At 32.5% G+C, this 15924-nt stretch overlaps 2 protein-coding genes and 3 long non-coding RNA genes across 8 annotated transcripts; 3 read left to right on the top strand and 2 right to left on the bottom strand.

The window, feature by feature from the left end:
* Positions 1 to 368: 368 nt before the first annotated feature.
* Positions 369 to 2332, top strand: LOC148934877 (uncharacterized). The gene is made up of 2 exons (XR_016140818.1): positions 369 to 2064; positions 2147 to 2332. It is a non-coding gene; the product is annotated as an uncharacterized LOC148934877 (long non-coding RNA).
* A 1790-nt stretch (positions 2333 to 4122) lies between these two features.
* Positions 4123 to 7216, top strand: LOC148934876 (uncharacterized). The gene is made up of 2 exons (XR_016140817.1): positions 4123 to 4748; positions 5297 to 7216. It is a non-coding gene; the product is annotated as an uncharacterized LOC148934876 (long non-coding RNA).
* On the bottom strand, positions 7032 to 7620 carry LOC148934875 (uncharacterized). Its single transcript, XR_016140816.1, has 2 exons — positions 7438 to 7620; positions 7032 to 7357 (listed from the first exon to the last, which is right to left on the bottom strand). It is a non-coding gene; the product is annotated as an uncharacterized LOC148934875 (long non-coding RNA).
* Positions 7621 to 7790: 170 nt separating this feature from the next.
* SWIP (strumpellin and WASH-interacting protein) lies at positions 7791 to 12750 on the top strand. Of its 3 annotated transcripts, none has more exons than XM_011633956.3 (3): positions 7791 to 7932; positions 9205 to 11475; positions 11560 to 12750. In XM_011633956.3, exons 2-3 carry the CDS (start codon positions 9236 to 9238, stop codon positions 12581 to 12583), a joined length of 3264 nt encoding a protein of 1087 aa, XP_011632258.2. In that variant the 5' UTR covers positions 7791 to 7932; positions 9205 to 9235; the 3' UTR covers positions 12584 to 12750. The 3 variants fall into 3 exon arrangements, with proteins under 3 accessions (XP_011632258.2, XP_011632259.2, XP_088939173.1); XM_011633957.3 differs by having other exon boundaries at positions 7815 to 7957; XM_089083047.1 differs by lacking the exon at positions 7791 to 7932 and adding an exon at positions 8711 to 8847.
* Positions 12745 to 15666, bottom strand: LOC105423949 (CUE domain-containing protein 1). 2 transcript variants are annotated; one of them, XM_089083048.1, is made up of 5 exons: positions 15276 to 15666; positions 15059 to 15193; positions 14594 to 14966; positions 14428 to 14511; positions 12745 to 14336 (listed from the first exon to the last, which is right to left on the bottom strand). In XM_089083048.1, exons 2-5 carry the CDS (start codon positions 15164 to 15166, stop codon positions 14200 to 14202), a joined length of 702 nt encoding a protein of 233 aa, XP_088939174.1. In that variant the 5' UTR covers positions 15167 to 15193; positions 15276 to 15666; the 3' UTR covers positions 12745 to 14199. The 2 variants fall into 2 exon arrangements, with proteins under 2 accessions (XP_088939174.1, XP_011632257.2); XM_011633955.2 differs by having other exon boundaries at positions 15059 to 15190; positions 15276 to 15665.
* Between the last annotated feature and the right edge of the window lie 258 nt (positions 15667 to 15924).

The following is a 15924-nucleotide window of genomic DNA, read 5'->3' as shown; positions in this document are numbered from 1 at the left end:
CGTTTGATCACGTTGCAATTGACCACCAGCCACTCATAGCGTTTGAACAGAGGAAAACCTCTAGGCACCAGCCACTGTGAGTGGTTGTGGTCAATCGCAACGTGATCAAATGGGACGCTTCCGGGCATTTTCATGGATTTTTTTATTATAGATTATTATAGATTTATTATAGATTATAATATTATATTAAATGTAACATATATAAATGAAATTATATAGTGTATCTATACATATTATTTCATTTATGAAAGAAAAGAATGTGATAGTTACAAATCAGGATATGTAGCTTATCTTTAGAAAATAATTGTTAGCTTTTGGTTTGGACTGTACTAAACAAAGATCGAACTCTTCCTCTCGTGCCAGCACAAAGAAGCGCTCGTTCCAATTAGGGTGCGTTCGGGGAGCTCGCTACCGTGCTATCAATGCTACCGACTGAGTTCACGGAATCAAAATAGCGCCATCGAATGCGAACTCCATGAACAGCGATAGTGAATGTAGCGTTAAACCTAACCAAACGGCAAAATAGAGCAAGATAAAAAACCTATTATTAGCAGCAGTAACACTTAAAAATGCGAGAATTAATAGATTCTTCATCGTCTAAAAGCGATGATGAAAAATTAAAAATAATAAAAAGAAATATAAATCCAAGAAGACATATACCGAATCGAAAATTATACAAAAAATAAAATTTAAAACAATTATTTTAATCCTAAAAAAAATTAAATTAATTAAATTAAATTTTAATCTTTTAATTTTACATTTTTTATTAAAATTTATCAAAAACTTCAAAATCTTTGGATTGGCAGATAATTCAGGATAACAGACAATTCACTATTAATCTCTTAGCTACGGTTGGACTTTCCGCGACATTGTATCTCTACTAATTTATTTATATTTATTTTCATGTAAAAGGTTTAAAAAAACATAAAAAAAATAACATACGCGAGAGTTACTATAGTGGCGTACCATTCAAAAAGATGACATATACGAAAGCTACTATAGTGACGTTCAATAGTTAAGAGGTTAACTACTGTTCGCAAACACTAACGCTACCAAACGCTATCCGTGCACTACCTCGGAAGTGATAACATTGATAGCGCGTTATGACTAATAAAAAATGCTACCACTCAGCAGCACATAACATTGAAAAAAAATGTTGATGAGACGTTGTAATGTTTCATATAGATGTGCGGATTTTTTTTTACATTTAATCTGTGTTAGCTTTTCAACATTGATGTATATAGATATATATATGCATATTTAATGCTGTAGCAACATTTTACAATTAATGTTAATATACATAAATATTCATTAAAATTTTTTTCTGAAATCAGACAAGAAAGGTCGCCAATTTATTAAATTTTCATTGAAATTTTTTTACATCAAAAATAACACGGCCTCAATAAACAGAGCGACACGGATCTTTTGCCTGACAATTATCTGCCTGTCTTTAACCAGTTATTTCCGATTCTTTCTTTCCTCCTCTTCCTATTGTTCCGTCTCCACACACACACATTTTTTTCTCTTTCCTCTTCTCCTATTCCTTTTCTTGTCTCCTTCCTTCAATTCTGTATATCGGTTTGTTTTACACATCTTTCTGACAACAGTAATGATTACTATTTGATACAGATTACTCGACTTTTCGCTCATGGATATTTATTCACTCATTTTTATGGACATAATGACTTTATAATTTTACAATTCAACATAATAATTTTTATTTTTTATTTATTTATTTCTTATTTAATTTAATTTTTTTTATTTATCTCTTTAATATTTATTTCTTATTTATTTTTATTTTTATTCTTTTATTTTCCCAACCTCCGACTTTTTAGTTTTTGACTATTTGTGATTTTCTCTTATCTGACTTTTAATATGTTTTAATATACATATTTTAATATGTTGACGGTTTGTGTAATTTAGCACTTTAATTGATTTTTATATAATTTAGACACCATTTAATATCTTTGGGTATTTGTCTGATCTGATTTTTGTTTCTACCTGTTGGTCAGTTGGGAGCAAATGACTGAAGACTTTTTTATTTGTCTTTTTGATTGATTCTATGTAAGTCCAATAGCAATATCTCATTTTAATGTATGTAACACAAATTTATTTTAAGATTTATATATTCTATGTTTTCCCTCAGATGTTACTGAAGATAACCTAATACAGGTCGAAATGTTTAATGTTGTTACTTCAATAAACAAAAATTTTTCAAGCAAGAAGATTCGACTTAGCTTATATGCCTCTTATTTTTCTCATTTGTATTAAATAATGTTTTATTTTATTATATTATATCATTAGTCGTATTATATTATATCGCTATCTGAACTTCCTTCTTGTTTTATTCTCCTTGTTATTCTTTTTTTAACTCATTAATATATTAAAAATAATTTATATTTAAAAGATTAAGAGATATAATTTAGAAATATGCTATTAATAATGCATTGAAAAATAAGGAATATAAAAGTCAGGAAAGATGTAAAATATAAAATATGTAAATGTAAATGTAATGTAAATGTAAATGTAATGATAGGTTAATGCGATTTAAAAATATAAATATTATACTATAAAAATATGATGTGTGTGTGTGTGTGTGTGTGTGTGTGTGTGTGTGTGTGTGTGTGTGTGTGTGTGTGTGTGTGTGTGTGTGTGTGTGTGTGTGTGTGTGTGTGTGTGTGGGAGGAGGGGGTGTTACATAATGTAACAAAAAAAAGAAAAGCTAAATGTAATTATTATGTATAAAAGTATTATGTGTTACAATAATTTTATGTATTATAATAATAAATATACAAAAATTTATATAGAAAGATATTCAAATGTGAAAATAATGAAAATAAATATTTTAACGGGTAAACCACTAATACTTTTCTAAATACAAAATATGATTATATTTTTTTACAATAGTAAGAAATATAATTTTATTTTAATTCATTATTTCATTTTATTAAAATTTTTTTATATAAATATTATATAAAATAAAAAAGTCGCGTTATACTTATAAATACTAATTATGCATTTAATAAAATCAATAATGTGACTCAAATATCAAAATATTAAGACATAAATGTTACGAATATCACAAAGATTTAGACATTTAAACAATATATTTTGTTAGAAAGAGAAAGAATGAAGAAAGAAGAAGTGAAAAAGAAGATTAGATGGCATTGACTGGGCAACTTATTTATTTCGCGCATGCACACTCCGTTTTGGTCAACATAAAATTGGGAGAGTTGCGCTCATAGACATAGTATAGATAGACCGAGCATACTATATACCAGGCAATGGACGACATGTGCGAATGAAAAGAAACAACACCTGATTTTTTTCTTTCTCTCTAATAAAAGAAGGTGAAACATTAAGTGGGGATTGTGTCTATGGTCCCTATTATAGACTTAATTTACACCCAGTCATTCAATCCCGATTTACTTCGAATGAAGTAATATTTTTTAAATGTAAACGGATTAATTTCGATCCACTTTAATTCTCTTTTCTTAGCGGATCAATCCAGTGTAAATCCACTCTCTAAATCCACTTTATTTTGAAGTGAACCGGGACGACTAAGTGTAAACACAGTTCCCACTTAATGTTTCCCCCATCTTCTTCTATTAGAGAGAGAGAGAGAGAGAAAAATCAGGGTTGTTTCTTCTCACTCGCACATGTCGCCCATTGCCTGAGTATATAGCATGCTCAGTCTATCTGTACTATGTCTATGGTTGCGCTACTGTACATACTGCTTTGAGATATAGACATGGGATGCTTTCCAACAAGGAGAGTTTAGTGTTACACAGTGTGACACAGAGAGACACTGTAAAACACAGTTATAGAGTTTAATTGGAACACATAAGTTATTAAACACGCTCACTAGAGAGCGTAAAAGACGTAGGAGAAGATCATCACGCATAAACATGAGCGCATTTTTTCGTTATCACCCATTATTGCCAGTGCATTTTTTGAAGAATTATTGACATACTGAAATAAATTTAAGTAAATTATATGTATTGATTATTTTATTGCTGGCTACAAAGCGCTTTATTTTATATTTGTAAAATAACTATGATCTTTTCGATTTGACATTACATGGAATTGAAAGATATCTATTAGATTCGGAAAAAATTAACGGAGACCGACTGGATTTGAACTCGGGATCCCTCGTCTACCAATCCGACACTTAGTCTGCACGACCACGACGGCTCCTCTCTGTTAGTGTTTATATTCCGAATCTCTTTCATGACCGCTTACGGTCGTCTAATTCTTACAGTTCGGCCATTCTGCTATTACATTCGTCCCGAATGTACCGAGTCTTCCTCTATCGGACTTTTATCCGAAACTTGGAGCTTCTGCTCCCGACTTTCGATCACTTTCTTGAACGACCGACACGACTCCTTTGGAGTACTACTCCACGACTTTTTTCCCGTTCATTTCTCTTGAACGACCGACAACGACTTTGGAGTACTACCCCCGACTTTTTCCGTTCACTCCTGAACGATCGACTTGTCAGGTAACATAGGCTGAATCTTCTCTGAGGTAACATAGGCTGAATCCCACTTCTGAGATTGAAAGATATCTATTAGATTCGGAAAAAATTAACGGAGACCGACTGGATTTGAACTCGGGATCCCTCGTCTACCAATCCGACACTTAGTCTGCACGACCACGACGGCTCCTCTCTGTTAGTGTTTATATTCCGAATCTCTTTCATGACCGCTTACGGTCGTCTAATTCTTACAGAATCTTATTCATTTCAGGTGAGTATAATTTCTTTTCTCCTTCAAGGAAAATTTCTTTTCCTTTGAAACAAGCATGATGCTTAACATCATCTAATGTAGGAATAATTTCTTTACAATATCGACAAAAGAACATATCTGCAATAAAACTTAATCCAGTAGAATATGTACTAATAATGGGTCATCAACAAATACGTAATGTTTTTAAGCTTATATAGTTCTTTAAATAAAAAGAAACTGAATATTGATTACCTAAGAATTCCGGGTTCGGTACTACGTTATTTGAACGCGACGAAGACATTTTTTGCAAATAAAGGATGTGTTCCGTTTCTCGCATGATGCGCATGATGTATCATTTATCCTTATCATTATATATTAAACAAGGATAAATAATGCATTATGCGCATCATGCAAGAAACGGAACGCATCCAAAATGACAATAATGACCGGAATACATTAATATATATTAATATATATATATTAATAATATATATTACTAATGTACCACACTTAAAAAAAATAATTTTGCTCGATATGGCGCTATTGACATCTGACACGGCCAAACTTAGGATCGAGCTGTGTCTCTCTGTGTCAAATGGAAAGCATCAGTATAGACACTGTGTTACACGATGTCGCCTGTGTACGTTATTGGAAAGCACCCATGGAGGAGGAATTGCCTATATTTCCTATAAGTCGAAAGTGTGTTCAAAGTATGTGTGAGAGAGAAAAATATACGAGTGATATTTGTCATCTCTGCACATGCATCAAAATCGTAAGCAATAGCTTATTCATTGAAATTGATGAGAAACAATTATTTGCTGATATATTTGACCACAATTATTTATCAACATTAACACTACTACATTAATACTCAGTCCATCGACGATGTACTTAAATATATCAATGGATTTGTTGTAAGAAAATTATTAGAACATATTTGTCACATTTGTACAATTTTTGTCATTGCAAAATCGACTGAAAACATAATGCTCTGAAACAGTTATTCGATCAAATTAATATAATAAAATATAACTCGCATTAAAAAAAATATTAAGACAATTATGAAAGTGACAATTATAAAAGTATTTAACGATGTTTGTCATTCAGCGTTTAATGACATGTGTGATTTAATTTAAATGAGTTGTAATAAATACCTCGGCCAATATGAATATATAAGCAAATGAAAAAAAAAGATGCTCCATTAATGTGAATGTTGTGTATTAATCAGCCATTATTAACATTTTGTATAATATGAATAATTCTATTGAATACATAAGAGGTGTTAGGACAATAATGTAGAGAGAGAAAAAAGCCTCTGATTAATTGGGTAATTATATATAAGCCTAGTAAAGAACCTATATTCCAGAAGTAAAAAATATTAATAGGGATTGGTAATATTAAAGATTTTTTAAATGTAGATATTAATTTATTCATAAATAAATATATTGGTGTATTTATAGTGTATATTTTGGGTTATAAAGAAGAAGTAAGTTAATGATATATTGGTTTTAAATTAAATAAATATAAATAAATAATTTTTATATTATGTGTTGCTAATTAAATAAATTAATATATTATATTAAGTGATATATATTAATAATGTTTAAAATGAAGGAGAGAATTTAAAATACATGAAAATTTAATTGTATTTTTGATTTTTATATAAAAAAATTATAAAAATATAAGTGCTTATATGCTTATATATTATAATGAATAGTATAAAGTGATAATTATAGGGGATTTTTGAAGGTTAGATTTAAAAATGTAATATAAAATTTAGATATTAAAAATAATGTTGTAAGTATATTAATTTTAATTGCTGTAGGTCAGTTAGTTAATTATTATTATTATTTGATATTATTAAGTTAAATTATTTATTTATTTTTCGTATAGATTTATTTTGAATTGAACAGATTTTAATGGTTATAAATAAAGTGAGTAGTAGAAGTAGAATACATATAATAGTGAAATATCTTCAAGGATTGTGATATATTATTGTAATGGTAGATGAGTAGTCAGAAGGAGTAGTAGGGGAAATGGATATAGTCTCTGTGGACTGAATTACAGTTGAAGAATAGCTTAGATGTTTATTTTTTAGAATATCAGGGATTAGTGGTGATTCTCTTGGCAGGGAAAAATTGTGTCTTTTTTAGTATGAATTTTAACATGCGGGTCAATTGTAACAGCCTTAATGGCTGTGTAATGAATTATATATGTTCTTAATAATAATATTAAGAAGACAATAATGTTGATGGAGATAGATAATTGGATGAGCGCAATGACAGAACACATTTTGTAACAAGATGTGTTTGACAATCATAAAACGCAATTTATTAAAAGCATAATTGTAATTTATGTTAATTTGCGTTTATTCCATGAGGTGCGCTACCGATTCACAAAGACAAAGATACACAAAGATTATATTAGATGTAAGTTTACAAAATTGATTCATTTTAAACATCAATAAAAATTATTTTCTTGTGTTATAATGGTATATTAATATTTATTATATATTAATATTTATTTAACATTTCATTATTACATCCCTATATAATATCATTTATGACAGTTCTTATTACTATTGTTCTTCATATCACACTATGGCTGAATTCCAATATTCACTGTCAGTACTGAAAATATATAGTTCAGGTCACGTATATTATAGATTTTCAGTACTTGCAGTGAATATCGCAGCCTATATATTGCTTGCCTATAATATTTGTCAATTTCGATGCAGAAAGAACGAGTATCACTCGTATATCTTTTTCTCTCGCACATACTTTGGATACACTTTCGCCATATTCCCGCTCCATGTCTATATACTCAAAGGGTGCATTCCACTTATCGCTCGCAACGATCACGATCGCAATATTTACCGTTCCACTATCTTGCGGGCGCTGTAAGCGAAATCTTAAACGACCGCGCCGACTCACCTACGAATCATAGCATAGCTCGATGCGGTCGCGATTAATGACGTCATCTATGACGTCATCTATGACGTTCTGATCGCGACCACACGATCTCAGTCATTATGTGGAACGGATTTGCGGACGCTGCGAGCGTTAAGTGGAACGCACCCAAAGATATACTATGACCGTGTGCCATCAGTTTTACTTTATTATCTTCTAAATGCAGAGCAACGATTTTTTTTCTTTATTTATGGATAAAGTGGAATCGAATGAGTGTATTCTTATTACATTTTAAGGTAGGAATTTTTAGATAGAGATAAGGTAGGAAGAAAGTAAATATTTTTTGGTAATTGTTTAGAATGGTCAGCTCACCTCAAATTTTAATAAAAAAAATGTATTTTTTCGACGCGTTTTCACTCAAGACGAAAGAATCCGACAGAAAAACGCGGTTGTCTGCCTACGAAATAAGTTATCAAGCGTTAAAGTTTGAGATTTTAGAGGTTAAGATATCTGATATTGACTTGATACAGCATTATGTGCATACTTAAGACGAAGATTTATTTATAATTATGAAAAATAATAAAATGAAATAAATAAATATGTTTATTATAGAATTTAAAATATATGAATATTTTATATATATATATATATATATATATATATATATATATATAATATATGCGCATGTAGCCAAAGTACTATAGCATATGTACACATTTAAATTTGGTAATAAATACGTTTATACATATATTTATAGATATATTTGATAATAAATATATTTATAAATATATTTATATATTTTTCGTAAGTGTAAATAAATCTTTGTCTTACAAAAATAAATGAGTTTACGCTGTAATCCAATGTCAATTAATTCATAAAAAAATTTTCTGCTTTAATTACACAAATTTTCTTTTACAAATTTTTTGCTTTAAAACGCGATCTGCTTTAAAAACATTATTTTCTTATATAATTTTTATTTTTAAAGCAAAGAATTTTGAAGTAGAGAATTTGTGTAATTAAAGCAGAGAATATTTATTTTTAGGAATTAATTGATAGTACGTATACAGCGCTGTATCGAGTCAGTATGACAGATATCTTAACTTCTAAAATACCGAATTAATGGTTTTTAAAGTCGGTTTGACCGTTGAGTGGATAGGACGTCTTTTGTCCCCATACGAATTTTTTGCGTTGTGTCATGCAAATTTTTAGAGGTAAAGAGAAAGTTAAACGTGGATAAAGAGAAAGTTAAACTAGTATAGAAGAATATAGACAAATTTATTAATTTAAAGGGTATAAGTCAGGAAAAAAAAGGGGAAAAAATAAGAACAAAGAGAGATAAAGAATCTGTGTCATATAACGTTGAAGTTTGAAGAAGAACTAATTTAATGACTTGTTTCGCAAGGCAGGCCGTCGCGTTTTTCTGTCGGCTTCTTTCTTTTTGAATGAAAAATGCAATTTGAGTGCATTGAATGAGTATACTTTTATCAAAATTTGAGATGAGATATTCTAAATAATTATCTTTTTGCAATAATTTAAAAAAAATGTGTATCTTTCAACAATTATTACAGATTGTTAGAGTTGCAATTTATTAAATTAAAAATGATAGAGGCACCGTCATGGAATTCCAAGAAAGATGAGAGTATTTACAAAGCTGCGGGTGCTATACATCTACGAAAATATGGAGAATTCTTTGAGAACTTGTTGGAAAAGTCCTGGAAGAATGACTCGATGTTGGAATACATTATGGAAGGTCCTCTACGCCTAATTTATAAAGCAACAGAGGACATTGGCATCCCTTCACTGGTAGAGATGGAAAACAAAATTCTGTCCAAATTATTGGCAGCTGTGGCAGGAACATGTAGGGAAATCAGATTGTTGAAGGTAGAAGCTACTGGCTTCTATGCGAAGCTCTTTGCTCATGGGGAGAGGTGCTTGAATGAAGATCTCATTGGTATATCAACTACCAAATTGCTGTCGGATCTTTTGGATTTATCCATTTTTGCTAATCGGACAATAGCTGTTATATACTTGACTACACAACAATTGGCAAGTTTGTCTGGCACTGTCCATGAGATTTACTTGCCCGTCCTGCTAGAAGGCTTCATTGATCTATTCATAATTCTTGTGACTCTCGATGAGATTGTTGATGCTCAACCGACAATATTAGATCAATGGAAGAAGTACAGAATGCATGTACGCTCCATGATACACAATCCACTACAATTTGGCGTTGCTGAAACAAAGCTGGAGACATTTGATCACCTACTCAAAGATCTGCAAGAAAAATTACTGCGAAAGAACATGTTTATTAAAACGATTGAACATGTAATGGATATAAATAAGGGTGCAATGATGAATGAACAGATTGTTAGTTATCTAAAAAATATAATCACAGATATAGAAAACAAATCTAATGATTATGCATTGTTGAATAGAAACTGGATAAGAGCTAACATCGGCATTGCTTTGGTAATAAAGCTATTTGGCACTTGTGATAAGAAACTAATCAGAAGAGTATTGGATACTAACAAGAGATTCTATGCAGTTACATTGGTGGGAAATGTGATGTGGGTACCTAGCAAATTCCTCAGCAGTATTGTACCGAAGGAAACTGGCAGTATCATTAATCTGCAAATAGGTGAAAAGATACTGCAAGCGAGAACACAACGATTATCGGTCACGATAAATAATTTGATACAACGAGGGATGACTTGGTGCATGGAAATGCAAAGCATCCTTACAAGGACTAATCTTCAAGTGTCAGATATTGGGCAGAAGCGTATACTGTTGACAGATTTGTTGACTTTGCTGTCTCAGATGCAAGAAACCGTTGCATTTGTGACAAATTTGCATGCCTTATTATCAAAGCCAATGAGTCGCGGCACAGTGCAGCTGATCTGCAGACTTATAGAGCTGCAAAAATCTTTGCAGACGATGTTCTATGCATTTGGGCCGGTTGTGGTGCAATCACAGGCACAGGTACTCCAATATCTAGCTTATTATATACTAATTATGTTGGAAACAACACGTAAGACTCTCATTCAGAAAGATAAGAGTTATAGCAGGGAACGGCTAGATGCGTTGTCATTAATAGGGCTAAGTATGCGGTTGATAGCAGGACCAGCCAGCGTGGATAGGCGACTGATAGTGCGTTGTTCATTGGCGTGCGCTACTCAGTTGACCGATACATTCCGCGAGGAAGATGTGGTAAAACTGCGATTCTTGTTGGATAGTTATGATGCTGTGGCCGAATTGTATGAATTGGTCAATGAGCATAGTGACTACTCGCTGCTGTTACATCATCAAAATATGCTGCCTGCCTATCTGTCTTCGATCGTCGATGGCAATAGAAATATTTGTCACATCACTCACCTGTTTGCCGCTTTCAACTGCGCCATGGACGAGCAAAAGTTCGCTGAATTAAGAGTAAAACGTATCGAGGAGCTCCGAGATAGCTTAGTGAAAAGTGTACTGAAGCCGGCTTGCCACGAGATTGAAACCAGTTTACGTTTACACGTGCACGCACATCTTAAACTGGATTCTACAAATCCTTTTAATATTGGCGCCAAAGATGGTGGTAGGGTGGTGCGAGCTCCGCCGTTTTCTTTGGCCGAAAATATGATCTGCACTAAAAAATTCATTGAACATTATCTGGACGATATGTTCTACAATTTGACGACAGTGGCCTTGCATGATTGGAGAACTTATCGAACCATGCATGCATTGGCTAGTTATAAGATGGGTTTGGACACAGTGCAGGATCATCTACCGACGCAGACTCTCGAACAGGGTTTGGACGCTCTAGAGATCATGCGTAATATTCACGTGTTCGTTTCTAGGTATAATCAAAATTATTAAATAATCTAAAGCTTTATAATTAATATTCGGAAATTAATCAATATTCACATTGTCTTCCATCGTAGGTACTTATACAATCTGAATACACAGACATTTGTGGAGCATAGCAGCGGCAATAAGCATCTAAATACCATTGGTATCCGGCACATTGCCAATTCGATTCGCACTCATGGCATCGGCATCATGAGCACCACGGTGAATTTCGTTTATCAGTTCTTGCGTGTCAAGTTGCACACTTTCTCACAATTTCTTTTTGACGAGCATATCAAATCGCGGTTGATGCGCGATATTAGATTCGTTCGGGCACAACGAGAAGCTGGCGCCATTCCGTACACTTACGAGCGAGCAGAGGAATTCCAAAAAGGTATCCGGAAATTGGGTATGACTGCTGACGGATTAAGTTACCTAGACCAATTTCGCCAGCTGATCACACAAATCGGCAATGCGCTCGGTTACGTACGGTTGATTCGTTCCGGTGGTCTCCACGCTAGTTTCAATGCGGTATCTTTTCTGCCGAACATTGAGAGAACGGTACCATTCGAATCACTTTGTCGTAGATTAAATTATAGTACCTCGACACAGGCTGCGGCCAGGCGATTGGAGAGTGATATTGCTGATTTGGTACGTAACTTCACCGAAGGTATCCAATACTTTAAGTTGCTAGTCGATGTATTTGCATCGGCGTTCCGTGCCGCTAAGTCCTACCATCTGCAGCAATTTTATGCCATTGTGCCGCCACTGACGCTCAGCTTCGTCGACAATTCTGTCTCCAACAAGGAAAAGATGTTTAAAAAAAATCAAACCGGCGCAGCTTTCACTGATGATGGTTTTTCTATGGGTATTGCCTACATTAATGCACTTCTTGATCAAAGTATTGAACTGGATGGTCTGCATTGGTTCAAGACAGTGGAGCAGCACATTGCTCAAGAAAAACTCACTGCTGAGTGTAAGGATGATCATGGCGACGAAAAACTTCAACAGACTAGAGCGCTCACACTTCAACGCCTTACTGAGAGAAATGCTGAATTTCAACTATTGTACTACAGCCTGTCTGGTGCCAGAGTGTTTTTCAGGCAATCTGATACATAGCATCCAGTGCTCTTGGGTTAATTGAGTCAATTTTGTAATTAGAAGAGAGATAGGATAAATTGAATTGGATAAATTGTGATGATTTAGATAAATATGCGTTTGGAACCATTTCTTCTCTAATTTTTTAATATGAACGAAATATTTCGAATAAATATTCCACATTTTAATGTCTCTTCCAATTTATTTTCGTACACACACATTTTTCATTATAGCACATATTGTAAATTATTCCCTAGGATTAGTTTTATATTCTCCACATTCAGGACATTGTTATATCAAATTTTTGTTTAATAAATAATGGCTAGATTGAATGACTAGGTGTTACATCTAAGAAAAGGTGCAATTACTTGCAATCACAAGTATAATTGAAAAGATAAATGAATGAAGGCATCTAATATTCATATAGTGTTTGAAACTTTTAATTCAATTACTCATCACAATATTAATAGATATTATTTAATGAGATAGATTATTTATGATAATGCAAATTTTAAGAACGCAAACCTTCATCCATTTCACCGGATCAGATATTTCATCAAGCTAGATCTATATCTTTTTAAGGACTTAATTTTTAAAAGAATCAACTTCTTTTCAATCGATAATGTATTTCTTAAATTTTCAATTAACTATCTTGCATGTCTAATTAATAATAACGCACTATCGGCGTGTGTGTGTGTGTGTGTGTGTGTGTGTGTGTGTGTGCGCGCGCGCGCGCGCGTGTGTATATGTATGCGTGCGCACAAGTGCGTGTATACTTCATTACTTTCACCATATATGGTAAAAAATAAATGTGTTACGTATTTTGCGTATATTAACAATTTTATGTGTTTTGTCATGTTTAAGTAAAATAGTTACAACGTTCTTTATTCGAATTAAGTATTTTTGCAATATCAATAATTCTGTCAAATTTATCGTTCGATAGACATCTATAAAATTTTTTCGTAACAGTCTTCGAATAATTATATGATAATATAAATAATCGCAAGCAACGCACATTATAACAAAATATAAAATCTATCAAAATAAAATTTACATATAAAAATTTACATTATAATGTCATATCACACAAAATTTATCAGAAACAAATCTGCATCTTTACTAGAAAATACAGATTAATTAGCGCATTAATTAATCTTAATTAGCGCATTAATTAATCTTAATTAATGCGCTAATTTCGCATTAATTAATCTTAATGCGCTAAGATCGATTAATGTTTGAAGATTAATTTCCTACATATATCTGCATAATTACCGAAATACAAGTATTTTGATTGTACTATTTTAAATGTTTTACTTGATATTCACTCTTGCTGATCTTTCGCTTCCTCATTAATACATCTTCACAACCTTGAAATTTCATTATCTCTGTGACTAATTAACAGTTGTTGAAGGATGTAGAAATCTGAATCGCTAATTAACTTATATCTTATATGATTCCGATGCAGTTATCCTGTTTCTCACAAGAAACAGCATAGATATGCTTGTTTCCGAGACATATCTAAATTACATTAAACTACAAATCTCATTTAATTTTGCTATCCTCATGGTAAGAGACAAATACAAATAACACATCACAAATAACAAAATCCCAACAGAATTATAGATGTAGATCTCGTCTTATAATTGTGGTTTGGATGATTCTTCCGGGTCCAGGAGATCATCACAAGAAGCCGCCGGTGGTAACAGTTGTCTGCCGCCACGTTTCTTACTACGAGTGAACACTTTCGTAAGTTGCGCGAATTTACGTCGAGATACTGTAAGAATCATTTATTATTATTGGAGAAATTAATAAATTTCACATACATAATTTTTTATATAAATGGTTGTAATTAATTCTTTGCTTACGTTTGCCCATATTTTTCAATCTTTCTTTAAATAGATCTTCATCGTCATGACCAGCTTGACTGCTGCACTTTTCCAGCTTCGAATCTACAACAAAAAAATGTTCTATTTATTCTCTCTCTCTCTACCATTAATTTTTTTAATTATAACTTCCTTTTTGATTCTTTACCATGTTCTAATGTAGAAAGAAAATCCTCATTCCAACGAAGTTCTGCCATAAACTCTTCATTTTGTAGAAACATAGCAATTCTCTCATCTTCCAGCATAGAGTTTTCTTGCAAATACGTTGAGTCGATACCATCATCTGACATTTGGTAAGGAAGTCTCAGAAAAGTGTCCGGCAATGGTCCTAACAAGGGAGGTTGCCATTTATATATGTTTTTTAACAATTTACTGGAGTCTTTCTTAGATTTTGTAGCAGTTGGAAGCTCTTCTTTCTGTTCCAACTCGCTTCTGATTTTCTCATTCTCATTATCAGTACTCATAGTGAGCAACTGATCAATTGTAGTATCTACAGCTCCTTGATTCGATCTCAGTACAGCCTGCAACAGATATATAATAAAAATACAAATGTTCATAGAATAAAATAATGTAGCAATGTCGATATAATTTATCCTGTTAATTATGCACCTACCTCTATCACATCATCATCCATTTGTGGAAACATATTTTTGAAGTCAGTCATTGCTTGATAAAATTCCAGTGTTGTCTGCTGTTGCTGCTGTTCAGTGGCAGAGGCCATTGTAAAGTATTTGGAGTAACAAGACTGCTAGTATAATTGAAGTTGTTTGTCAATACAATATTTTATCAATGTAATGCACGGATATATAATTTGCATGTACTACAACCACCTGCTAATGATCTTCAAGACGTGATAGTTACGGGAGTGTTGCTCATGCCTGTGCACGTCAGGTCTACATTGTTGTTCTTTGGCACGTCAATCGACATAATTAGCATGTCATTGTTTTTCACACAGTTAATTCAAATATGCGCGCAGAGTTCGAAGTACTGATGCCAAGTTATGTCATCGTACAAACAGCATATCAAAAACATCAGAAATATCTCCTTTTCTTTGATTAGAGCTGGCACTAGATTTTTAAATCAGAAGCCTATATCAAAATCAAATAACATAAAAATAAAATTTAAGGAAATTAGCAGAATCTATGCATGAATAGCATGCACCAGCACTAGGTAACATTAGTAGTGTGAAAATGTAGGCTATGTTCCAAAAATTAACTGCTAGTACTGAAAATCTATAGTTCACGCGACGTATACTATACATAAACAGCACTGATAGGCTGATGGCAGAGACGAGCGTAAGCGCTTACGTAAGTGTCGGTCCACAATAGGTGATTTAAGCTTTAAGAAGTAAGAAATTGACCAATTATAATCGAATATGAAAAGAATACTCGACTATGATTAGTCAATTTCTTACGGCTTAAAGATTAAATACTTATTGTGGACCGACACTAAGTGTCGGTCCACAATAAGTATTTAATC

Source organism: Pogonomyrmex barbatus, unplaced genomic scaffold, assembly GCF_055798465.1.
Source record: "Pogonomyrmex barbatus isolate J1 unplaced genomic scaffold, ASM5579846v1 scaffold7, whole genome shotgun sequence".
Classification (NCBI taxonomy): Eukaryota; Metazoa; Arthropoda; class Insecta; order Hymenoptera; family Formicidae; genus Pogonomyrmex; species Pogonomyrmex barbatus.
This window is presented reverse-complemented; position numbering and strand designations above follow the sequence as displayed.

Bases quoted from the DNA above. Each gene is read 5' to 3' on its own strand.
- SWIP (XM_011633956.3), top strand. From the start codon at position 9,236: ATGATAGAGGCACCGTCATGGAATTCCAAGAAAGATGAGAGTATTTAC. The intron at 11,476-11,559 runs GTATAATCAAAA...CTTCCATCGTAG, and splicing joins ATTCACGTGTTCGTTTCTAG to GTACTTATACAATCTGAATA.
- LOC105423949 (XM_089083048.1), bottom strand. From the start codon at position 15,166: ATGGCCTCTGCCACTGAACAGCAGCAACAGCAGACAACACTGGAATTT. The intron at 14,967-15,058 runs GTAGGTGCATAA...TATCTGTTGCAG, and splicing joins TGGATGATGATGTGATAGAG to GCTGTACTGAGATCGAATCA. The intron at 14,512-14,593 runs GTAAAGAATCAA...TTTTTGTTGTAG, and splicing joins TCTTTCTACATTAGAACATG to ATTCGAAGCTGGAAAAGTGC.